This window comes from Pomacea canaliculata, linkage group LG7, assembly GCF_003073045.1.
Source record: "Pomacea canaliculata isolate SZHN2017 linkage group LG7, ASM307304v1, whole genome shotgun sequence".
Classification (NCBI taxonomy): Eukaryota; Metazoa; Mollusca; class Gastropoda; order Architaenioglossa; family Ampullariidae; genus Pomacea; species Pomacea canaliculata.
The window spans coordinates 531,573-558,386 of NC_037596.1; the positions used below are offsets into that span (position 1 = coordinate 531,573).

The 26,814-nt window shown below is 35.2% G+C and overlaps 1 protein-coding gene across 4 annotated transcripts; it reads right to left on the minus strand.

The window, feature by feature from the left end:
- Positions 1 to 5,130: 5,130 nt before the first annotated feature.
- On the minus strand, positions 5,131 to 25,727 carry LOC112567798 (deleted in malignant brain tumors 1 protein-like). 4 transcript variants are annotated; one of them, XM_025244638.1, is made up of 23 exons: positions 25,591 to 25,727; positions 24,193 to 24,340; positions 22,801 to 22,987; positions 20,735 to 20,879; positions 19,979 to 20,151; positions 18,968 to 19,115; positions 18,615 to 18,793; positions 17,340 to 17,484; positions 16,939 to 17,114; positions 15,792 to 15,936; positions 15,216 to 15,394; positions 13,477 to 13,627; positions 12,792 to 12,961; positions 12,184 to 12,337; positions 11,215 to 11,387; positions 10,382 to 10,529; positions 9,892 to 10,061; positions 9,200 to 9,341; positions 8,693 to 8,859; positions 7,765 to 8,043; positions 6,974 to 7,276; positions 5,807 to 5,945; positions 5,131 to 5,304 (listed from the first exon to the last, which is right to left on the minus strand). In XM_025244638.1, the coding sequence occupies exons 3-22, from the start codon at positions 22,826 to 22,828 to the stop codon at positions 5,917 to 5,919; spliced, it is 3,204 nt and encodes a 1,067-aa protein (XP_025100423.1). In that variant the 5' UTR covers positions 22,829 to 22,987; positions 24,193 to 24,340; positions 25,591 to 25,727; the 3' UTR covers positions 5,131 to 5,304; positions 5,807 to 5,916. The 4 variants fall into 4 exon arrangements, with proteins under 4 accessions (XP_025100423.1, XP_025100422.1, XP_025100424.1 ...); XM_025244637.1 differs by lacking the exon at positions 5,131 to 5,304 and adding an exon at positions 6,175 to 6,246 and having other exon boundaries at positions 5,806 to 5,945; XM_025244639.1 differs by lacking the exon at positions 5,131 to 5,304 and having other exon boundaries at positions 5,812 to 6,246; positions 20,735 to 20,874.
- Positions 25,728 to 26,814: the final 1,087 nt, after the last annotated feature.

Consider the following 26,814-nt stretch of genomic DNA (forward strand, 5'->3'; position numbering starts at 1 on the left):
TACGAAGAAGGCCTGAAGAAGAACTTGAAGGAAACAAAAAAAGAAGAAAAAGAAGAGGAGGAGGAAGAGGAAGTAGAAGAGGACGAAAAAAAGGAAGAAGAAGAAATGCAAAAAAAAAAAGAACAAGAATAGAAAAAAAAAGAAGAAAAAGAAGAACAATTAAGGAGAACGTGAAGAAGAACAAAAGGAAGAAAATGAGAAAGAAAAAAAGAACAGGAACAAGAATATAAACAATAAGAACAACAAAAATAATAATACCAATAAAAAGAAGAATAATAAGAAGAAAAAAAATACCCCCCCCCCAAAAAAAAAAATAACAACAACAAGAAGGGAAATACGAATAAAAACACGAAAAAGAACACGAGGAATAACAAGAAGAACATGAAGAAGAACAAGAAGAACACGAAGAACATGAAGAGGAACAAAAAGAAGAACACGATGACGAACTCGAACAAGAATAAGAGGAAGAATATAAAGACGAAAATGAAGAAAAACATGAAGCAGAAACAGAAGAAGAAGAAGAAGAAGAAGAAGAAGAAGAAGAGGAACCACCACCACCACCACCACCGCCACCACCACCACCACTACCACCGCTGCCGTAATGTGAACGTCGTGTAGGGCATAACTGTCGCCCACGTGACCAGAGGATGTATCGCCGTGGACAAGAAAACGCATTTAACATTGTACATTGTACTTCACTCGAACGGCTCGTAACATGCCCACAATATTTTGCTGATATTTATTATTAATCCATGATTATGTCTGGGTGTGACTGAGTTTGTGAGATCCGGCACGAAGAATTCCAACAAATGTTTACTACGAATTTCACTATCAACATCCCACCACTAGCAAGGGAGTGGTTCTTACATCCGACTACGAGAGCAGGATGAGTGTCGACATCAGCCATCAAACATTAGTGTAGTTGCAACATTTTATGCTTTACCATCATCGTTGTCGTCGTCGCATAGAGACTATTAACGGTTTTCTTTGTATTCACAATTACAAGCATCTAATTTAAAAGTACATGATTATCTGGCAAAGTTGATTTTCGTTACAACGGGTTCTGTTTGTTATCGCAGTCACAGCAAGAAATTCTGTCACCCTGATAACTTTAATAACAAGAGGATAGCCAACAGTGCTACCTTGTACACAGCATGATCATACGTTAAAAGTTTAGAGACAGTTAACCGATTTTTACTTTTGTCAATGTAAAAGTGAAGACATTTGGTCTGAGAAGATAAACTAATGTTGAGGAATTTAAACTTGGAAATCATACAGTTATAGTCATAATCCTCAATGTATTCCAACTGTTTATCGCTGGCCAAGAAAAAGTCACTGCTACGTCTGTCAAAAGCAGGTTGCATGTGGGTTTCCAAAAACAAATGTCTTTTGTTTCTTTCTCCGAACAGATGCAAATCATCATAGAAAATGTATGCCATCTTCGACAGACACTTGCTGCTGAGTGAAAGAGTGAAATTGCTCTTAGTTTCTTAGCTGGTCATTTAATATTTCTGAACTCATGGTGTAGGGTGGGTGTTAGTTCTTTGTAAGTGATGTAACAATGATGCTACTCTTTATGCCATTCTTTGAGAAGCCACATCAACTAGAATCAAGTAAAGTTTGAAAGAATTCTTTAAAAGTCTTTTGGGGCAACTCAGCTAACTTAGGTTTAACACTTTCTTCTTTTTCTTCATAGAAAAATTTAAAACAGTCTTCATCAATACATAATATTTAATTAAACTAAATAAATGAGAATCATACAGAATGTTTTTTTATTTCTGCATTTAAGCTTAGTATGAATAATGCAGTCTTATTCTTCTGATATAATCAGTTAAACTAAATGAAAATGATGTATGATGTAATTTTCTGTTCAATATGTGCTGTTAAACATCTAAGCTAACCCTGAGTCTGATATATTCAGTTGAGTGTATTTTTTGCTACTTCTCGAGGAGCGTAGGGCCGCAACAGCACCTCGCCAGCGGACCTGGTATAGGGCAGCCCCCCTTCAGCTGAACCCAGGTGGTTCTCATGTCCTTTGCTTTGCTCTCTACTGTTCTTTTCCAACTTTACTTGGGTCTCCCAACTCTCCTCTTCCCTGAGGGTTTCAATCAAGGGCCTGATAACGCTGCTGGTGTCAGCTGGTTTGCGCAGGGTGTGTCCTGTCAGGCCCTTTTTTAGCTTTTTGATGTCTTGACGAGAGGCATTCTGGTTGGTTCTTTTCCACAGGCTTGCTGTTGGAGATCTTTTATTCCTAGAATATATCGTAGGCATAGGTCTGGAGCCTGTTGTTGATGTTGTTTGTAACTCTCCAGTTTTCAGAACCATACCATACAGTAGGACCGCCTTCACATTGGTATTGAAGATGCGAGTCTTACTGCGGAAAGATAATGGTCGGGAGTTCCAGATGAGACTTAGACTGTTGAAAGCATGCTGGACCTTGTTTTTTCAGCTTTTGATGTAATTGCTCGCCACACCGGCTTTGTTCACAATGCTACCCAGATACAGAAGTTTATTTTCTCCTTAAAGTTGGATTAAGAATGAATACTTGTTTTTTTATTCTTATTACTTTTGTCTTATTTCTGTTGCCTTTTTTAGCCAGACGTCTCTGCTTCCTCTGATAGCTTACTCAGTTTGGTTTGGTTTGTGCGTGATGCTGTCGGTGAGGTAAGAGTCTAATATCATCTGGAAATGTCAGGTGCTCTAGCTGTTTGGTGAAGTATACTAGATACTGGTGTTGTCTTGCTGATAATCCAGTGTGAGCTTCTATAACAGCAAGTAATGGCCTTGATTGCAAAGATAATAATATGTGTTTTAAATAAAGGTGTGTGTAAAAATATCATCTAACAAAGAAATATAAGGATTTCTTTACTTTGAAATAGTAGGTAAATAGAAAGGTCCAAATAAACTCGCCACAGTGATGCTATGGTTGGGTTCTTAGCTTTCTTATTTGCTCAGCTTTTTTCCTTTGTTGAAATCACATTACAACAGATTAAGAGGCTGATTCTATAAGGATCTTTTAACAATTTTAAAGAGACATGATCTTCGTAACTGCTCGTTATCACCTCTGCACTTCTTTCGTGATCCCATGCTTATGTTAATGAGCTAATTAGCTGGTTTGTAAAAGCCTTCGATATTATATTACACGATGCACCATGGATGGATAGCACATGGCAGTCACTAAAACCCTAATCAGATTAGGTTTTAATTCTCCCTTCCCGAAGAAAAACAGTTACAATGTATGAGTCAAGTATAATATTGCACTTATCAGTGATGTGGCCATAGAGAGAAAGAAGCAAAATGTCCAGCAAGCTACACAGTGGCGGTCTCTTTATTGCTTTGTATGTGCACGTATACATGTATCATATGAATTTATGAACTTATTATCAGGAAACGTTAATCCTCTTCACGATTGAGGGTTTTGTTATCATTAAACATTATAATTTTATTTATTCACAAAGATTTGCTGCAGATCCATAATATCACTTATGAAGAGGAAAAATATAAACAGACATTTGAAAAAACAAACCATTGTAATAAGGCCTTTAATATATCCGCTTACATCTTTATGCCAGAGCATTAAGATAATAACAGCATAGATTAATTTGTAATTATTCTCGCTAATTATAGCATGTTTTTAAGCTGTTGCTAGGCGGGATTTGGGGACCTGTCTGCGTGCAACGAGAAAAGCGAGGACAGTTGACACAACATTTACTTCGTGTTCCATGTGACAAGCCGAAGTAAGAGACCCAAACATAATGAGAGATAGGCAAACACAAATAATCAACAAGAGCAAGCTTGTCCATATCGATTTAAAATCTTTGTGAAATTTTCTGTTTACTTTTTTTAGACTTATTAGCAGTAAAAGAATTTATCTCACAAAGTTTAAACAGTGTGATAAAGTAGCGATTGTGGGGGTTTAAATAAGATTTGGTAAAATCGCTTGTGGTCAAACAGATCGAGACTCAGGATGTTACTTTTTCTAAGTGTTTGACTATGCAAGTACAAACCAGCGGTAGAAATCTTTTATGGATTCACATGCTTTGTCTGTCCACATTAAAAAAAAACGAACATCCCTTTTCGGTTCTTTTAACTCTTTTGTTTTTAAAAATGGATGGCTGTGGGTGATAATTAGGGGTTTGGTCATACCTATCCTTCTTTAAATTTTTCCTTTAAATTAAACAAATCAATCACAGTTTACCGTTTTCCAAGATTTATTAATAATCTTTGAAAGTCAAATACTTTTTTTAAGATTACGAATGGCAGGACGAGTTCCATCAGACTCAACCATTTACACTTTTCCCGCCATTTCGTGGCGTCGTCTGATAACAGTTACTGCAGCGTTGACATATGAACTGTGGTCTTTGAGTGTTTTGTCAGTGTAAGAAACTTTGTTAATATTCATCGCCGAAAACATAATAATGTGCAGGATCGTCAGTGTCTGGGGATTAAAAGTCTAGGGGATGAAGTGTCGGGGATGAAGTGTCGGGGATGAAGTGTCTGGGGATTAAGTGACTGGACACCCTATAGCTGGACTAGTTAAGAGAATGATTAAAATATCATATTATTATAGCTTTTACAACCTGAAATCGCCATTGATGTTCGAAGTGCTTGAATTTTACTTACAGAGAAGTTTTTTTGGCACGAATTTTCTGTCATACAAATAAGACTTTTTTGGTTCGCACCAATATTTCCAATTTCTTAAATATTTGTCTTTAATTGATTCTGCTCACTAAAGTAAAAAAAAAATCACTGTAAAAATTTTATCAATGTGACATTTGATTTGTATTCATTTTCCTTGTGTTTTACTACATTCTCTCTTCGTGCGCTATTGACATTCTCGGTGTTTGTCTTTCTCGGCTTGATTACTGCAGCTCTTTCCTCGTAGGCTAATTCTCATACCTCCTTCACACACACACACCCAAAAAATGCAAATCTTCGCTGCATGTCTGGTACTTAGAGCTGGTAAATGGAACCGTATCACTCTTCGTTTTTCGAATAGGCTACTCTCACATCCAGTAAAAAGTGCACGTGCTGTGTTTTAATTTAATTTTTGACTGTGCTGTTTTTATACAAATTTTATAAATTGGTATCGAAACACGCAAGAAAATTCAGAGTCAAAGATGTCAACGTTTTACCAAAAGTTTATTACACGATTATATGATTAACTGAAACATGTTGAGGTAGTAGTGCAGGGGAGACAATCACCAGTAGGAGAGAACTTTACAGATGTTATTTCCAGGTCCAAGTCCACTGAAGAGCAGAGAGCAGAACAACAGGGTAGCAGTGTTGTGTATCGGCAGTTTCCTGTGTAATGTTTAACAAGTCAAATTATTTTATATTGAAATGGGGATAATTAAAGGTAACAGTCCTTGAAAAAGCATTTTTTCAAAGCAATTTTTTTAGAAGTCTCTATTTGTGGGTGGGAAGAATTGTGTGTATGAGAGCCTCTCTCTGTGTGTGACTCTGTAAGTTAAGTAAGAACAGTTTTTTTGGTCGAAAAAATAAGCGTGATGTAGACTAAAGTGTGCTAAAGCTGACACGTACACGTGTTCAGTCAGTTATAGAACATTCCTCAATGTGTTTTATACACTTTTTGAATAAATTAGTAAATAAAAAGACTTTTCAACCGTTGTCCTTAGTGATTAATTAATTAAAGTGATTATTTCAAGAATGTAGGGAAAGAAACATTTAGTAACTGGATGTCTGTTAATATGTAATTGTTGCTGGCAATACAAAGCCTTTTTTTAAATTTCGTGTGGTCTGGTAAGATTGTCAAACATCTTGAGATATCTATCAGGCCAACCACCTGCATCTTCTGGACATGTAGTGGGATGCCGAATGACCTGGCTGTAACCTCTGGCATTTCAGACTGACATCATGCTGCTCCCATTTGAATGTCATCTGCTTCTTTGCTTGTCAGTGAGATATTTGGAAGAGATGGTGTGCTGAAACAGGATACTGTTATCAATTTGTGCACTGTAATTGATATATAAACTACGAAACAAAAGGTATTCATTTAGTGACTGACATTCTATGCTACAGCAGGACTTATTTGTGCAGTATTCCTTCTCTAAATAAAAAAAGAAGTGTTGGCGTAATTAATAAGTAAATAAGTTTACGTAATAAATAAGTAATAAACAAAGACTAAACCATGATTTGCAAGGGGCTGCTCACGTGCTTGTTGATCTCCATATTATTGGCTGGATGGATATGAGATCAAAGAGCTGAGCTGCCACCTAGCACTGACTGGATCATAAGAACGAGGTTATGCAAGTGATCTTTGACCCATTCTCACCTGAATGTAGGAATAAGCTGTATTTCCAAAGAACACACTGATAGGATTTCAATTACCTCACAAGATACAAGGTATTACAATGTATCAGCTCAATCAGGCTATTCCTTACAAAAATCTACTTTGAAACACATACAAAATACTAGTTACAAATCTTTTTCTTACAAACACACACACACACACAGTCTTAAAGACACACGTTCTAACCTGTTTGAACAAATCTTTGCCTAACAATGCAGGTCATGTGCATGGACCGCGTGTCAGATAAATTTACATTTATTAGATACTGCCATACGCATTCATATTTGCAGATAAGTTAAAATATCATGCAAAAAGGAAAATAAGAGACTGTATAAGGATCAAGAAAGAATTTTTAAAAAATATAATATATCAGTTTCATAAAGACTCTTTGAATGTGTAATTTTTAAACACTTACCTGTTACTGGTTTTTCTTCTGGCGGATAGTAAAATAGCGTTGAGAATTAATGAAAAACGGAAAGTTGCATTGCTGACGGCAACAAAACGCAAAACATTTGGCAACTGTTGTGTACATGTGTCAGGGTCAAAGTGTTACTTGCTTATTTGTGTAGACAGAGGAAAACGTGTTTGTAATGATATTATACAACTGAGTTTAAAAAAGAGTTTTGCATTAGCTTCTGGACAATGAGAGTAAATGTCAACCTTGAACACTGAGGGTGAGGTGGTAAGATGAGGTCAGCGGAAGTCTGTCGTCATCATCAGCGGTTTCAGTGACGACGGTACAGGTGTACACACCGCTGTGTGTCACGTGGTCTGCCGCTAGGATCCGTAACTCCCCAGTCGTGCTGTTCACTCTTCCTGACCACGTGATGGACGCGGGGGGAGGGTTACTGTCAGCCTCACACCACAGGGTCACGTTGTGTCCAGGGTTTAACTCAGAAAGACTTGACAAGGGCTGTTGTTCCCCGGTGTTATTAGTCCATGTTATTGTAATCAACGGCTTATCTGTAAATTAAAAAGTATGTAAGTAGCTGCTTACGTCGTAATTAGCAACATGTAATGGGAAATAGTCGGAGGAAGAAATAGAGCACATAACTTAGTAATAATAGCTTAATAAGTTTTAAAAATTGTTTCTTCGACCTAAATTTGTTTTTTTATAAAAGTATTTTTACTAGGTATCAAGTTAGAAATTTTTTTGTTGTTATTTTCTTATACAGTATGGCTGTATTTAATAGGATCAATGTGTTTCCATGTTTTGTGGAGTTCCATTGAATAACAAATAAAACAATATGCAAATAAAAATATAAAAACACTTTTTTTCTTTTTTCGGCTTTTTCTGTTTCATTTTATGTGACATTTTAGCTACTTTGTGAACAGTTTTTTCAAGGTAAATAACTTTATGTTTAAGTTAATCATTATTGGAGACTCTACAACAAGGATCACGCCCTGTCGGTAAGAAGACAACACTTGAGGTGCCATCAGAGGGTACTCACAGTAAACGTTTAACACAAGAATGCCACTCTGTAGATGTTCACTAAGATCAAAGGCACCGTCAGGATTAGAGGCTTGACAAAGTACTTGACGCCCATTGTAGTCTCTCGTCAGATTATCGTAGAACAGACGATTTCCTTGAGAACGACCATCACCTTTGCCTGACCATATGTATTCAAGTACCCGAATGTACTTTCGTGGTTTTACACACATTAGAACTTCCTTTGTTCCTTCCATAAAAGGGTACTTTTCGGCCTCCGAAACTATATAAAGTCTGTAATCTGTGACAACACACAATCCAGAAGCAGAAAATTTCCATTCTTAGGTACTGCTAACATTTTAATAATAAATGAATGTGTAATAAAAGACTATATATTTATGAAGAAACCGTAAAAATAACGTTTCAAAATTATTTATCAGGAAATGGTGTCTTTTGAATGAAAAAAAAAATGAAATGATGTTCCATTTGATTACGATTAACTGTAAACAAAGATAATGAAACAAGAAACAAGTTTTATTTTAATTGTAAAGCTACATTTTTACCATCAAACATGGGCTGAAAGCTCTCTAAACTAACAATAAATTATATTAGAAGATTGACAAGCACAAAACCAGACATATAATACCCTTCACTTGAAAACAAACACACACACACACACAGAATATAGGGCGCATACGTATAAGGCATAACACACGGACGGAAAAAAACTCTACGGGACCTTAGATGGTTTCAAGATAAGCAGTTACTAGCGGTGAGTTTTACTTTTATACTATGTGAATACAAATAATTAGGCTGGAAGGTTTCTTGAGCTTATGGGTGATAGGATTAATAAAATCTCATCATGTATACATTTACTATATGGGGCGGTAAAATAAATTGTAAAGAAAGTTTACACAAACTAGAATTTAACAAAAGTAACAAAATTTTACCTTTGCTGCAGACCACGCCAACGTCATCGGCATAACAGTCCTCCGTACTTTTATTCCGGCCACACTCAAAAAGACTGTTCTCATTACCATTACAAAAAAACCCAGCTTCAAGTAAAGGGCTTTTCTTTGCTCCAAACACCCAACCGTCTACCAGTGCTGCACCATTTCTAGTTGGGAAAGGTTATATTAACATAAACAGCTTTCAACTGTCAATGGGTTTTGCATAATATCTAAAATGAGATATAAAATTAATAGAAAGAGGTTTTTAGCAATAGCTTAGGTGAGTTTTTTAAATAATAAAATAATAATAATAAAATCACTAATATTAATAGTATATGTTACACTTTATCCTATATTTAATAAATATATATATAATAAAATAATGATCGTAAAATAACTAATCTTAAAAGTACATGTTACACTCTATGGTATATATATATAGTATCGTTGACAACTGCTTCAATTGGTTGTTTCGTTTGCGCCAAAACGAGAAAAAAAGTATCTTACGAAGTTAAATTGAGTTGTCTGCAGATGACTGCGGCAGTTTTCTCGTTGTTTACACACACTGTGCTAAAATGTTTACTTCCAATCTTCACTTCTACACGCCCCATGTTACTGTCTGTACGGTGAGGTCCTGTCAGTCGTAGACCTGTAACAATGAGGTGAAAGGTCATCACGTCCATGTCACCTGCTGCGTTGTTTTCTTCCTCGTCACACGTCTCGTGTAAGTCAGATAACAAATGTAATATTTTGAGATCTGCCATATTGTTAAACAAAATTAGGACCTTTATGATTATTTTATTTTTAGTTTTGATATATCAGTTCTTAAAACCATATTTTCAATTTCAAGAGCTTTGTCTTTGGATTTGGGAAATCAGATGTTCAAAGATTTGTGAGAGGTATACTGGAACATTGTAATAGGTCATGTTCTGAGAATGCGACCCTCTTTCTTGATATAGATAAAAACTGCTAAAGCAGGGACGCTTCCCTTCCCCACAGTCTATGGTTAATCCTCGTACGATTAGTATTCAATCTGAAGATAAAACATTCTTAATTCTTTAATTTATGTAAATCCTTTTATAGCTAAATTCTGTCTTTAGTATATATGTATATTAAAGACGCGTGGACACACAATGTTAAATGATAAAACAAGTCTGTGGACAATATAACAAATTCAAAATAAAAATATTTTTACTTACTAAAGGTTTTGATGTCACAGAGGAGACCGACATCAAAGCAGTGGATTTTGTGAAGTTTTCCAAACTCGCATTGTTCAAGATTGGTTTCCATTCCTTTACAATTTATATACGCAAATCGAAATTCTGAGCCCGCTCCAAATCTGACAGACCTAACAGCTGTTTGCCCAGTGCTGTCAGAAGACGGATGGTACATAAAATATCAGTCATAACTACACCGTATGTAGGTAAATAAAAAAAATACACTAGGGAGATTAAAATATTATCTATACCACCACCCTACTTTTTTTGTTTCTCGTTGTAATCATGTTGAAAGGAGGTAGGAGAAACATAATCTGCAAAATATTTTAACTTACTAGTCACTCGTACACAAGCAGAAGTTTAAAAAAATACATGAAATGTTTTTTTTAATAATTTAAAAATAATAATGCAGTGCATTCTTGATTGACTTGGTTGCATTGGATCGTGTGTTAACAAATAATGGGTCACTGACCTGTTAAATCCCAGCATCCTGCAGGCCAGCTCAATTTCGTTCTGCTCAAATCTTTCCGGACACACGGTAGTCCATTCTCCATTTACTGATATTTGAAGAAGCCCTGCTTCTGGCGTCCCGCCATATAAACGAGCTGTCATTGGTGTCGCTAACACAAATATGCTAATGTTATTGTAATTTGTAGTTGCTCACTTTTGCTATAATATTTCATGTAGATGGTTTCTTCGTTTACATCCTTTGATAACAATTTTGTTTCATTGGTGTCAATAAACGTATGAGGCTTTTGTTCATAAAATTAATAATTTTAGTCAAAATATCTACAGACAGATCATTTACTCAGTTACCTCTCACTACGACACAGTAATGTATGGACACCACCTGCTGGTTAATATCAAAGCTTCTGCGCTACCTACAAAGCGTGTTTTCAGAATAATGTGTTGTAGACATTAACAATATTTGCATAGTGTAAAAAAGCGTCAGGCTATACTAGCGAGTTCTTGTCTACACTAGTCATGTTGCATGCAGTTACTCACCTGTACTTGGTACTACGGGGCTATTTGAACAAAACTGAAGACTTCCCAACGTTTTTAAAGGTTTACTTACATCTGTTGTGCACAGTTAAATATTTTCTTTGAATCTGCTTTTCTATTGTATTTCAGCCTTATCCGCTGTGTTATAGTCCTTGTTGCTGATACAGTGTTAGACACGACTAACCATTTGATTTTCTTTCCCACTCTTTACAAGTACTTGTCTTCGAATAGTCGAGGAGTAAGAGTGCAAAAAAAGAACAACAATCACAAAACAAGATGTAAAGGACTATTTCTTGTTCTTACTGATATTACAGATGATACCAACGCCCTTTTCATGGTCACAGCTACGGGAATAAAAAAATTTGATCTTGCACTGCGCCAGACTGGATTCTGTTCCCTGACATTTCACATCTTCGAAGAGAATGGGACCTGCACCTGGACCGTATTTGACTGAACTGATGGCTAAAGCTCCAGTGCTGTTAGTAAACATAATTATACGACACACAAGAGTATTGTCATAATTCACATGTGATAAGATTGCATGCACAGACATACTTAAACATACACGTTTAATTTTTTAAAAATTAAATAAAAAAATCTATTAACCTACAATACAGACAGAACAATAAAGTTCATTTTTGAAATATTCATTTTAAGACATATAGGTTTTGTTTTCTTTTAGTAAAATCAAATCAAAGATCAAAACTAAACGGGTAAGAGAATTCGCAAGTAAGGAAGTAGGGAAAAGTGCATAACTTACAAAACAATATTAACACAAGATAAAGTGCAAAACAAACATACATTTATTAGAATATAAATTAAAATTTAAATATTACTTCTTCTTATTTTTGGTTGATTGAGTACAAATCCATGTTGATTTGAGCAACTCGCATTAAACTTCAACATAGTGCTTGATCGACTGAACCTTTGCCTTCTTTCAAATATAACAAAATACCTGATTGCTTGACTTGTTTTAGCTCTTAAGGGGAAGTGATTCATAGTGGAACAAATTCCTTAAGGATTCAGTAGTTTCCTCCCTTATATATTCATTTAAGCACAGACCGATGTGTTTTATGTTGCAACCCCTACTAGTGAGCTCCTAGTACCAGGCGTTACTTCTCAGGGAGGAAGAGAAAGTACTTTGAGGTTACTGAATTGAAAAAAATATATTACAAATAAAGAGTTAACTATGCGATATGGAGGACGTGAAGGCGACAACCAGCAAACGGATTTCAGTTATTTTTTGTCAAAAAATAAAACAAAGTCACAGACCTGTTAAATCCCAACATTCTACATGCCACTTCAGCTTCTCTTTTTTCAAATCCAACGCCACACACTGTGCCCCATTCTCCGTCGAAAAGTATTTCCAAACGCCCTGCCTCTGATGTCCCATCTGCCAGACGCGCTGCCAACTGCTCATCTGACACTTTTTAAGGATAAAAAAGGATTTTGCAAAATCTGACAATTATAGTGATTTGTCAAAACTGCAAAAAAGATTCATTTTCCTTAAAAAGCCCAACTGCAATAATGCGACATAATTTAAAGTATGTTGATGGACAGTTGCAAGTTGTTGATATAAGTCTGGCTTCTCGATCAGGAACTGTTGAGACAGGTAAAGGAACTGTTGATATCTAAAATGTGGACAGAACACTAGTCACTTACACTATTTTGTCAAACTGTAATACGATGTGAATTCCACGTTTTTTGCATTTACCATTGTTGCATAACTTGGTAATTAATGTAAGCAATAACCGGCAGCAATTTTAATTATTTCTCTCACTGTTATAAATTTTAGTTGTATAATAAACATGTTGGCAGACATTAAATAGGACAATAAGAAGAAGAACAATGGTTTAAAAGAAATAATGTTTCGTTCTTACTAATGTTACAGATGACACCAACGTCGTTCTCGTGGTCGCAGTTGCTAGAATACAGTTGGATCCCGCACTGTGCGAGACTAGATTCTGTTCCCTTACACCTCATGTGCTGTAGAAGAACAGGACCTGTACCTGGACCGTACTTGACTGTGTCAACAACTGCTGCTCCAGTGCTGTGGGTTAATAGGATTGCACATATAAGAGTATTCGCAAGTTTTTGTGATAAACTCTTCTTACTTTCAAATACGTAAATTGTTAGAACATACTTAGGATTATATGGTTATGTATTTAAATATTTTATAAGACAAGAATTTAGAAGCCAGGTGGCTTAAAACTAGAAAAATATTATTCTTGACCGCCAGCAAGTAAATCTTAGTCTTTTGGCGTAGAAGCACTGTTGTTGCCTTGTGATCCTTAAGTCATCATATTGTCATCTCAGATGAAGTATTTTCAAATGGTGACTATAAACTTTAATGGTTAAACTCGAAACGATTGGCTTATCTCTATGATCTCTCCTTTGATAGTAAGATATTACATAGGGTCTTTTCTTTCTAAGGAAACTTTTGTCAATATTTCACACCAAAGTTTCAAACGAACAGCAATTTCTTCAAAGATGCAGATCACGTTAGTTCTCACTCTACACTCTGTGCATTGTATTATTTTTTTAAAACAACACTAGACTGCTCACCTGTTAAATCCTAGCATCCTACAGGCTACCTGAGCCTCCTCATTTTGAAATCCGATTCCACTACAAACTGTTCCCCATTCTCCATTGAAGAATATCTCCAGACGTCCTGCCGCCGACGTCCCGTTGACTACACGTGCTCGCATCTGTTCAACTGACAGGTTTACAGCACTGATGTTTTATGGAAATGGTAAGCTTGAAAGTTATGTCCATAATATCAGGAAAATCAGTAACAAATAGTTATATCTTATCAGTAACAAAAGTCCAAGTACTAACTTCCATATTTTGTGGTGACTGGATAATTAATATTTACATAATCACATTTTTTCATAACCAATCTTAGGGACATGTAAACTTTGCTAAAGGGATTGCTTACAAAATAGCATTTCAGAATTGTCCACAATAGATCGCAATCGCGCACAAAACAGTCATATGTAGCTTACGTCCCTCCTTGGACATCCCACCAAGAAGACTTGGTATCATAAGATCAGTTTAACATTGGAAATGTTAAAATTTGTAGAAAACAAAAAAATCTTACTCACCAATCATCTTTTGATAGAACAATTGTTTAACAATATCAAGTTGAAGGAAAAAAACCATAACATCGCTAACATGTCCAATCAAAAGATCTATACTTACCTTTACTAAAATTCCCGGCACACAAACAAATAGGTTGTATTCCTCAATATTTTATCAGTTATCTACATATGCCAAAGCTCGTCAACCTTATGATCTTTAAGACCTGTCTGTGGTCTTTATTTTCTGAGTCATGTAGGTTACACAATAAACGCTTACTGTGCCTATCAGATGCTAATTTTTTTCTCAAAATGCCAGGTGCAAAAGGAAGTAAATGAAAATTTCATTCAGAGATCGTTGTAGCGCTGAGTCTGCTACAAATAAATAACTAACCATGCTATGGTAAGGAATGACAAAACGAAATTTGATTTCTGTCATTCTTTGCAATGGTCTGGGGGAGGTCTGACTATTTTCACATGTAAGTCAAAATGCAAGGATTCTGATCGACTTACTTTGGAATGTATTTGGTGTTTGTGATGATTTAACTAATCAAATAGATTTTTTCTTAACTTGAGTTCCAGTATAAAAGTTTTAGAAGTTATTGACCTATTCACTGCTGAACTAACCACATGGAAAAGAAACAGGTTTCAAACACCTGTATTAATGAATTTTATTGGATAATGAGTCAAAATCCTCCACAATTTTGGATAAAAGGTGTGTTGGTCCCGATTTCGCTATAGCAATTTCAGTTGATGGCGACTCTAAAGCTTGCAAGTTAAACCTATAAACTTCAACTCGACAAGAACATAAGAAGTTAGTCAGCTACTTGAGTTGTACGCCGAACCCACTATGGCTTTATCAAGGTGAGATATATTAATGATGCATTAAATTTTGGAAATTTCCAGCTGACTAGAATGTTATGCCGAAAAAACATGACAACTGAAAAAATAGTACCTGCATCTTTCTCTGATCACAAAAATCTTTATTCATTCTCAAACACCCAAACGTTTCTCGACGTTTTACCTAATAAAACATTTTATTACACTGTTGTTGTTTTATAAGCTAAAGTTTCTCATTTTTGCAACAGTTCTAACTGACCAGCAAATTGTTACAAAACATTGTCTTAGGTTGCTTGTCATTCTGATTTTCTATCTCACAAATAACACGGGCTTACACAAGACATCAAAGAATGTAGTCTCTAAAAACAAATGTTTTCTCATTCTTACTGATTTTGCAGATAATGCCTACATCCTGTAAGTGATCACAACGGTTGTTGTAAAAACCTGGATGGCTGCACTGCTCTAAGCTGGATTCTGTTCCACGACACATCAAGTCAGAGAGGAGGATGTCACCTGATCCTTGTCCGTATTTTGAGGACTTGGCAGTTGTTGCATTTGTTGCAGTGCTGTTTGCATGTAAGGGATATAAATCAGCAGAAAGTAAAACACATTAAACCAATAAGCTTGCAATATACAAATAAAAACTACATGGTATTTGACTTTTGCTGTTAGTATCATGTTCTTAACCGCATAAAGCATATTCTTTAGGAGTTAGAGTGCGCTTCACACATTATTATTATTATTATTATTATTATTATTATTATTATTATTATTATTATTATTATTATTATTATTATTATTATTATTATTATTATTATTATTATTATTATTATTATTATTATTATTATTATTGAGATATCTGAATATATTTTGAGTGTTCATGGATAAGAAATAATTTTTGTGCATAATATTATCTCCCTTAAATTTTTTTTATTTGTACGTAAGTCTGTATCGGTGACAAACCTGTGAAATCCTAGCATCCTGCAGGCAACCTGCGCATCGGTTTGGATAAATCCTTTGTCACACACTGTGCCCCATTCACCGTTAAAGAAAAGTTCCAGACGTCCCGCCTCAGAAGTTCCACCAACCAGCCTTGCTCTTATCGGTTCTTTTAACAATTACATTATAAAATCATTTATTATACATGTAGTGATCTTTCCCTGTGAATAATATGTACTGTGTAATGGACGGTCAACATATACCTACCCTGTTCTGTGAGAGAAATTTTTTGCACAAGTAGCCAACGTAGCGCGAGGATGAGAGAAAAAAAAACCCTCAAAAATAGGGTAAAGGTCGCATACCTTTGCTTATCTTGTTAAATTCTTTCATTCATATATGTCAAACAAAAACAGTTATAATTACACACAAGCACCATTACACAATCACACACACACACACGGAAGCTGTCTCATTTACATTATTCTTTTATTTTGTGTTCCATTTCCGCAATTTACTATTTACCTTGATTTGAGTACAGGGTTGTTTTTTTTTGTTTTTTGTGTTGTTTTTTTTTACATCTGTTGAGTTACTTTTATAAACCTCAGCTCAGAGATGTATTTGCATAGCGTCTTCCACTACGTCGTAGATAAAACCATTTAGCAAGTATTGTGTTAATTGAGCTAATAATAATTATAATCATAACAAAAATAATTGATATGAAAATAAATTGTTTACTAAGCCGTTAATTAGGTAAGAACACAAAAATAATTTATTGTCAACAACCTTCATTTCCCAATGAATGTTTTTTTCACACAACTAAAACATCCACACTTGTGTTGTTATCTCTGGGTTGTATCTGATGTCTTCGCGATAATAACCAAACACATTGCAGTCTACATCTTTGTAATCTACTAACTATAATCTTTAGTCATTGTGAAACACCATATCTTCTCTTTAGGTTTCTCTATGACAATCTTTTACATATTCATAATATAATTACTCCACGTTTGTAATTCTTGCAGTGTATTTGCGCAAAATATGGTTTTGTTATTGTATCATTCACAGCGTTCATTTGATTTTGTAAGTAAGCACAAAACGTGCTAAAGCTAAACAGTAAATGTGAATGTCCATAACTATCGACAATGAAATTTAAAAAAAATCCTCTTCTTACGGATGTTGCAGACGATGCCGACATCTTGTGAGTGATCACAGTAGTGGTAATAAAACCCAGTATGACTACACTGCTCCAAGCTGGTTTCCGATCCACGACACATCAAGTTAGAAAGGAAAATTTCACCTGATCCTTGTCCGTATTTTGAGGTTATAGCTGTCGCTGTCATTGCAGTACTGATTGCAAACGAGTGACAGAAACTCAACAATAAACAAAAGTAATAAAAAAATAATATATTAGCAAGCAATCTGCAACTATAAGATATTTTGCTTTGAGTCTTTGCTGTTAGAATTATAAAAGACTAAATGAAATTTTGAACATTTGTACTTGGACGAGGTAATTTTGAATTTGTGTTTTTGCTACATTTGTTGGTTACACGAAAATCAAAAAAGATGCCATACCTGTTAAATCCCAGCATCCTGCAGGCAACGATCGCATCTTCTCGATCAAATTCGTCATTGCACACTGTACCCCATTCTCCGTTAACAAACAGCTCTAGTCTTCCAGCCTCCGAAGTTCCATTAGCCAGCCTTGCGATTACTGGATCTTTTGACAATAGCACCACATAACTGTGTTTTGCAATTTGAAAATACATTATAAATATTTTTAACAGTAATACATATTCTTTATTTTTAGTTACTTAGACAATCTAATACCTTTACTATGTAAGTGGATGGTCATCATATTGCTATTTTTGTCCGTAAGACACTTTTTGTAAACAGAGCTACCGTATTGGCATATCGTACTTTTAGTCCATAATCTAAGTTATTAAATGAAATTTTAATGTATTTCTGATTATATTTTTATAAATTGATGTATTTTATCCTTACGTTTTATTTAGCTTTGTATTAGGACTATAAAAGTAATCTTCCTTTCATGCATTCCCATATTCATTTTATATTTTTTTCTACTGATGATAATATTTACTGTTTTGTCGCATTTTGTTACAGACGTGTTTTTACGACTGTGCTATTATCTTCATAAAAAGAAATCCTATTTTAACTATGTCACTACAAAGTTTTTTTCATTTCATTTTAGTTAAAAATCTTCTACTCCTAATTGTAATAATTAGAAGTAAACACAGTAATACAAATAAATTGTTTTACCTTCGGCAGAGGATACATTAAAATTATATTTCCTGTGCTAACTACATGCGTTTGATTACATTTTTTTTCAATTATTTACAGTGTTTTAAAAAAACTCTCGTACTTAAAGTTTACACTTTATTTGAAAAAAGTTAGGAAAGAAAATATAGATTTACACAAAGAACAACAGTTTTTTTCCAAGAACAAACACATTCATATTCGTGCTTTTAATTTCTTGCCTGTACAAAACGTCTTTCAGATAAAAGCAAGAAGTAGTCGATACCTTAAGAACTACATCTTTCTCTGATTACAATAATATTTAGTGATCGTCGAGCAACTAATCTTTTATCTAAATTTTTGTATAACACAGTTTTATCTTAACAGTTCTTGTCTGATTAGCAATTTAAACTCAGGTTTATAATTCTTTTTACAGTTCTAACTGATTTGCACACACAGTTATTAGATCATTTAAAGTAATCATCTGAATATGTGCTTAAGAACTAGCGGATGAAAACAACAGAGAGAAAACTGTGTTATGAGCTCTTCATATTTATACTAAAAAAAATCTAAAATTAATTTTTTAATTCTTACTGGCGTTGCAGATGATGCCGACATCCTGTGAGTGTTCGCACTGGTTGTTATAAAAGAGTGCATTGTTGCATTGCTCTAATCTGGTTTCAGTTCCATTACATTTCAAATCAGCGAGTAGAATGGCACCCGTTCCTTCTCTGTACTTAAATGAGCTTACAGCTGTTGCTGTTTTTTCAGAGCTGTTTGCATACACAGGCGACAGAAAATAACCAATAAGTAGAAATAAACATGTTAAAACATTCAATATGCTAACAAAGATTTCACAAACTGTCAGTCACACGTCGCTTAAGTTTTGTTGTTAAATATATTATATATTTTGTTGAGTTGTACGATAATCTTAATAGACGACAAACCTGTTAAATCCCATCATCCTGCAGGCAACCAGTGCATCTTCTTGTCCAAATCCTTTGTCACACACTGTGCCCCACTGACCGTTGACGAATAACTCTAGACGTCCCCCCGCATCCGAAGTCCCATCAACCAACTTTGCGATTATCGGAGCTTTCAACATTTGAAAAAACATTCCAGTTGTAATTTGTAACTAAATTCGAGAATTTATTTGATGTGATTGTACATTCAATGTTTTAGATCCACGGAATTAATTTTCCTAGTTCTTCTGTGGTTTTATCAACAGTTATATCGTTTCTACAGGTACAGACAATATATTAGAGACTGATTGCTTACCCATCTGGCAGCATAAGGGTACAGCCTACCGGATGTAATCAATGGCGCTACCTTATCCATGTGGTGTACACGACACACGTTTTATGTGTGACTTACCAAAGGTTCTTTTAGTCTACTTGTTCAAGTAGTTCCATGTGCCTAATGCACTGCCTGTCTCCCTTCCAACCAATACAGGCATTGCTTAAACAGTTCCTTGCTTAATAAATTCTCTATTTCACTTATTAGCTAATTTGATATTTGGTTTTCTACAAAACGATGTGCGAGATTCAGAAAAAAATTCAAAAGAACTCAAAACCCTTTTTTAATCAGGCAATCTAATTTATATGATACGTGTATATCGAAGATAATCGATAAATTGTATTTCCGAAAGCTTGAATAATAATTTAGATAAAACTTTCAATAGAATAGTATTTTCCCTTCACTTTGAGGGCGGCAGATCTCCGTAAAGAAGGAATGTTCTATTCCGGTTCAACTTTCTTGCAAAAAAAAGAGAGAACAATTATCGATCGAAATCCGTAGAATTACTTTCAATAACAGGTGGTCAAACGTGTCAATACATTTTAAAAATATAATAAATGTATAATAATACATTATATAAAATACCTGAGTACATAATGAATAGACATAATAATAAAAAACTAATCCAACTAGAGCTGTTTAATCATTGCTGGTGCACATACCGCTGTTGCAGATGACGCCGACATCCTCCGAGTGATAACAGCTGTGTATGTAAAATCCTGAATGGTTACACTGAGCCAGGCTGGTTTCATCTCCCTGACACTCCACCTTATCGAACAGAATGAGACCCGAGCCTTCGCCATACTTGTAAGACCCCACAGGGATCGCTGTTGTGCTGTTGGACATCAGAAACACAGGAGGATGCAGACTTATAATAAACAGATTGGCTTTTGAAAGTCCTGCAACCCATTTGTGCATGTCTTTCAAATGTAGAAACATGAAAACTGTCACTCATATCCAGTTTGATGATTATTTTTAAGATGTTTATCCTGCATGTTAAATGTTAATTGTGTCTGTGATACGTTTATTTCTTCTCACAATACCACGTGGGGAAGGAGATGAACCATGAATGTAATCTAAGGCACTTGTAGCGGCAACATTAAAGCAAAAGTTTCACTTATTTATGCTCTGTTGATCATGTTTTGAGAAAACAGAATTTTGAATTCAGAAGTTAATCTCTGTAATAATCAGGACTGGTGTGAACGTTTGCAAATGTAAGTAAACCGGTGATGCTTCGTTGTGATTAATGTACTTTGGTACGGTAGCGGTAGACATTTGTGGTTGTTGTTGTATTTTACTACAGTCCGTTTTGGGGGCATAAATGACAAGTTTGTACTAGCAAATACCTTAGCTACTCCATTGGGTGGTAGTGCATGGCTGTTCTTATTCAGTGAAGCGATGTCTGTTAGACTACATACCTGTTGAATCCTAGCATCCTGCAGGCTACCAAGACCTCTTCCTGTCCAAATCCATCGTCACACACTGTGCTCCAAGCTCCATCATAAAATATCTCAAGAAGACCTGCTGCTGCTGTGCCACCGACTACACGAGCTGACATCTGAGCTGCAATTAAACAAATTATGTGTTTCATTCTTTTTTATTTTATAACATAGTATTTAGAATTTTCAAAAAAAATTTCAATGTGAAATTGGTATGATTCTACTATTCTTTTGTAAATGAGGTGAGGAGACATAGAATTATCTATATTATTTCTAAAATAAGCATGTGTAAATATTTCTTACATGTTTATTTAGTAATTTTCACAATATTTGAAATATCCAATTCTAACATGTTATGAGTTCATTGGGAAAATGTGGTGGCCTTGTTCCATGGACCTTTTTAACTCATTGGTAACACTCAAAACCACACGACGATAACCTGTAAAATTTGTTCCTAATATAATCATTTTAAGAAATATATTTAATGTTTTAAAATGTAGGATACATAAAAGTATAAAGTAAGTAACAAAATATGGTAATTTTATTGTCTCTTTTTATGTACAGTTAGTACTTTATATGTTTGAATGTGCTAAATTAATAAAAACTCAGTTAATGTGTTTTAAGGTTCTTAGAGTGCTTGCTCTTTATTTGACTGCAGACCAAGAGTCAGGAAGGCAGAGATACTAGTCATGTGGAAGTTAGCTTCCAGCTACCTTAATGCATTAAAGCTGATAAACTGAAATTATCAAGAAGCAAATTTAAATATGGCTAGATAAAGTTATATAAACTGATATTCAAATTGACATATAATATACATATAGCATCGACTTGATTATCGATTGCAAATTGATACAGTCAGACTGGCGTATTATTAATTTCTGAGATTCCATTTTAATAAGTGTATCATTTTCCTGAATATTGTACCTTTTTTTTAGTTGTCGAAAACGACATTGATAATGCTGGTTGCGTTTTTTCTAATTAACATTTATGGGTAAAATGTTGTCCTCATGCTACATCGCATCAAGATATTGATTCAGAAAATATCTCCAGCGCATTGTTTATTTTACAACTTGCATCGTAGCCATATAGTATAAAAGACGCGTTTAGTGTTAAATTATTGTTAGTTTTTGTTTGCATTGCTTATCTATTCCCCTCTACACTTCTCAATGATAGCTTGATTATGACACAGGTCGAATAAAGGTATTCAATTGTCTCCCTTTCATTGTCACAGAAGGTACACGTGTTACTGACCTCTAGCCTCATATGTTCTCCCAAAAAGTTTCGTACCTAGAATTTTGTAAATAATTGCACTTTGTCCTGCCCACTGTTTCTGGTTTCTGGCAAACCCTCAACACTGGCCACGGGAAACGAGGCATGTGAGCGATAGTTAGATGTTTATATGTGTTTCCTTAACTATTAACATTAGACAGGTGGCGTCACTCTGGATGGAATGTTATCACCCAATAACAAATATAAAACAATAATTAAAAGTGATGGAAGAACAATTCAAACTGGTGATAAGATTAAAACGTGAAGAACAAAACCTTTCTTAACTAACTTTAATATCAACACTCATATTTCAAGTAAAAACATTAAGAACAAATAAAGTAAAAATATTTGGAAATTATCACACTCGTCTTATAGGGCTGGTAAGTTTTTTAAGAAAACCCTAACAATGTAGTATATGTAGTATATATACATACATAGGGAGACTTGCCACTATATATATTGGGCTGTTATCTTACAAATCGTATGGCTCCCAAGTGGTAAACGGAGATATGTAAGGGCGTGTGGCAGTGGTCTTGCTTGCATCTTGATCGACAGGGTTGGTAAAAATACTGTAGTCGAAACTTAATTTATTATTTTCTTTCTCGAAATTAAAGGCGTAACTTTTAAAACTTAGATATATATATATAAATAATTTAAGATACAAAAAGATCGAAAAATGATGGAACATATCAGCATGTTAAAAGTAAGTTATCTTACGATGTAACTTTTCATGAGACTATTCCCAATTGACTGTGTGACTGGAGCTGTTTACTCACGAGTGGGCCACGAGCTGAGGTTGCACATGACTCCGACAACTTCTGAGTTTTCACAGTCGTTTATGTAGAGCCCTGGGTGTTGACACTGTGCCAGGCTGGTTTCGTTCCCACACACTCCAGGTCATCGAACAGACTCGGACCAGAGCCTGCTCCGTACTTGGCTGACCCCACGGGAACTGCTATTTGGCTGTCCAACATTAGAAAAGTTAAGAAGATATTTAGAACAGTCGACTAGGCGTATAACATACACGCACGAAAATACATACATGAAATTTTCTCTTTGACACATTTGTTTTTCGATGGTTACGGTCAGACTTCCTGTGTTTTTCGTTTTCATAATAAAATGGTGCATTTTTTATTAGGAGCCTATTTACGTGATGTGTCCTTCGCTAACAAATATTCATGTCACAAAAATTACCACTTTAAACTATTAATCGATAATCATCAGTTAATCCAATTAGTTAAAAAATAAAACAGAAGATGTAAGAAGTTTGTGATTCAGCGTTTAAAGACACATACTGAACGGAAAATCTTTTCTATCACCGTGACTCTAATCCAATTGGGTATTACAATTGCTATTACTTCCCATAACATATCGAAACAAATTATATGCTGCAAGCGAGGCAATGTTTTTTCCAATAAAAAGATAGAAATTAAGTTTGAATAAAATACATTCTTGATAAGTCTCTTAATCAGACAGCTCATCAGGCATCTTTACCCTTCTAGTAAATTCTTTTAAAATATAACACTTAAATTATATGTTTGCCTTGGGAAATCAAATCAAATCAAACTTCATTGTCTGTCTGAGGGATTCCAAGACAGAACTGCTCTCCATTACTACTCAATTATGTTTATATACAAACATAATATGAACATATAATTATACATATCCAGAATATCAGACAGACATAATACTCACACACATTTTAACACACACACACACATACACCTACACCCTCTCATACATAAACGTAAACTTGCGAAGAAGGATGCAGGTAATATCGTAGACCTACGAGTCCTTGTTCCTTTTTTAAGGATGGTGAGGTCGTAGCACGAGGGACCTCTGGTAGACAGTTTTTGCGCACTTCATAGTGCCTGCCCGAGAGCAACAGATAACAGTTGGGATGGAGAGGGTGTGTTTGGTTTGAGGTGATGTTATGTGCCATCTTAATGACTGCATGAAAGTACTAGTCAGAAAGAGGCAGCTGCGATGTACTAGTTTTTTTTTTTGCCCTGTAGATGACTGTACGAGGAGGTGATTATACCAGGCAGCGATGTTAAATATAAGAATGCTCTCAACAATGAAATTGTAAAAAGCCTCCAGCTCCCCAAACTAGACGTTGAAGCTGAGGAATTTCATCGAAAGGTGAAAACTTTTCTGGGCCTACGTACCTGTTGTATCCTACCATCCTGCAGGCAACTAATGCCTCTTGGTGTCCAAACTCATCATCACACACTGTGCTCCAAGTTCTATTGTACAGAATTTCTAGACGTCCTTCGTTTGCTGTGCAGCCAACTAGACGAGCTGACATCTGCTGAGCTGCAATGATACAGTACAAATTAGTATAAAAAATACTAATGCAATAATACAATACTTTTCAAGGGGTTGACGCAATGGTGAACCCCATTACACACTCCATTTATTCTAGTTTCCCGACGAATAGTGCCAGGACTAGTTGGTCATCAGATAGTAACAGTCAATTAATGAATAAAGAAAAAGGCAAAAAGATTGGAAGCAAAAATTGTGCAAATTATATCTGACGTTGACCTGTACACAGCACCACATCATCACCACAGGCCAACAAAACACATTCCTCATATTTCTAGATATGGTTTGCTTTGTTTAGTGAGAGGATGACTTAACGGTTAGCATTTGAGTCAAAAGCAGTGTTGATCCAAATAAACCTGCAACTTCTGTCAATGCAACTGTTGTCGAATTTCTGTTGGAGTGCATGGCAGTAGAATGTGTTTATATATATATAATTAAAATAGTTTGTAAAATAGAAATTAAAGATTTAATATTTTAAATAACTTATTAGCCTGTGGTTTTAACTTTAAATGGGATGTTAGTAGTTTCTAAGGCCTTGCAACAGTGTCATGTTGTGCTATAAAAAGCAAGAAGGACCCAGAAGGTTTCTGTGATGTTATCTTGTTCATCTTTTTGCTTAAAACTTGTAACCGGATACACTGAAATACATGCAGCAGTCATCTTAGTCTTTTTTCTCTTCCTAAACACAATCAACAGAAGAATATATTAAACAAAACGCAAAGCTGTTACTAACGGATTATTTGTAGCAGCACGAGATGCTTTGCTTGTTCTTACACGTGACAGAAGTTGACAAGATCAGTTAAGTATTACTGAAAGATGTTCACACCAATCAAGATTAATACTTCCAAAACATAAATGCAAGGTATTCTACTACAGTAGTATGGCTTCCATACCCATGCTCATACAATGAAAACTAGCAGCTGTTCCATTATAGGTCAAAATTATAGAAGGAATGAAAAAGAGATACAATCTGAAATCATTGTGGTAAACAGATTTTGTTCTAATTTCTGTCCAAAGTGTCTTGCAACCATGACAAACAATTTTGAAAGTTCACCTTGCTTAGCAAATTAGCAAAAAGCATCCCATTGAAATGCGAGTAAACAATATTAAAAATGTCTTTGAAAGCTAGGAAGTAAGTATAGAGCCAGCCATCAAACACTGTCGTCAGCAACTTTTAACAAATGCAAATCGCAACAAAACAGTTCCATTTAATACTAACTAATATCGGGTGCGTATCTTACCCACACTTGGCCCCAGGAGAACACAGACGAGGTAAGCACTGAAAATTCTGTTCATCATGATGCTGTGTGTCGATATTCCAAGATGATTAAGTGTCTAACACAACAATGAACGGCGACCGCAGTGTAGCAGCTTCTTGCAAGTCGACGAGGAAGTAACTCCCAGGGAGCAGTCACACTTGCTAGCAGTCACGTGTGATTACTTGCTGCAAATGTTTTTGTCTTGCAGTATTAAAAACTGAAATTCATATTTTTGTTGTTTAAGGAAGTCAAGTGAGTTTTGAAAAGCATGCTGTATTTGTTTAGTAGTTGATGATCGATTAATAAGATTCAAAGCTAGTGAATAAATAACAGTTTTTCCGGTGACTCTAACAATTAAGTATATGAAAAGATGGGCCTATGTAATGTATTAAAACATCAGGTGTCGTGAATAAGCAATAAAAAAGGACCAAGAATGAGAATGTTATTAGCTTATGAGTTGTAGAATCTAACAAATGAATAAAACGATTGATAAAAGTCTTCTCTTGATATAACACGGAGTACGGGTGCTAGGCGTTTACAATGAGCCGATGCAAGTTTTTATATTTATAATGTTTTAGTCCCATTTGGGTTTTAAAAGAAACACTCTCTTTGAAAATTACCATTGAGTCAAAGATATGTTATATTCACTCTAATGTAGACATTGATTGCTTTATACATTTCTGTTTATGATACTTAATTGCATTATTACGTATAAGAGCATCTTACAGTTCATTTTCTATAAGCACGATCGAGACTGCTCAATGCCCTGTTTAAACTGCAACACTAGTTTTAGTAGTTTTAGTAGATTTAGGAAGTCAACAGGAAGTCAACAGGAAGTCAACAGGAAGTCAACAGGAAGTCTGATTGTGACTCCAGAGAGCCACATTAAATGTGAGACAGGCTTGGAAGTGGGTTCGGACATGACTCCTTTAATGATTTAGCGAGTACTTGTATTTAGGTTGTGTGCTTTATCTCTCCTATCTCTTACTTCCATCTCTGTTTGCAGGGCTGGCTGTGTTGGCATTATAGAGCCACAGTCGCTGGCTCTCGTAGAACACACCCTTCCGCCTGTGTGTGCGTGTTCTTGCAGGGAAGGGGAGGTGTGTATACAGATTGGAAAAAAGTAGTATACTGTACTAAGTTTTAACCAAACTGTAGATAAAAATCATGATAAAATCGACTAGGGCATTACTTGGTATCCGTGCT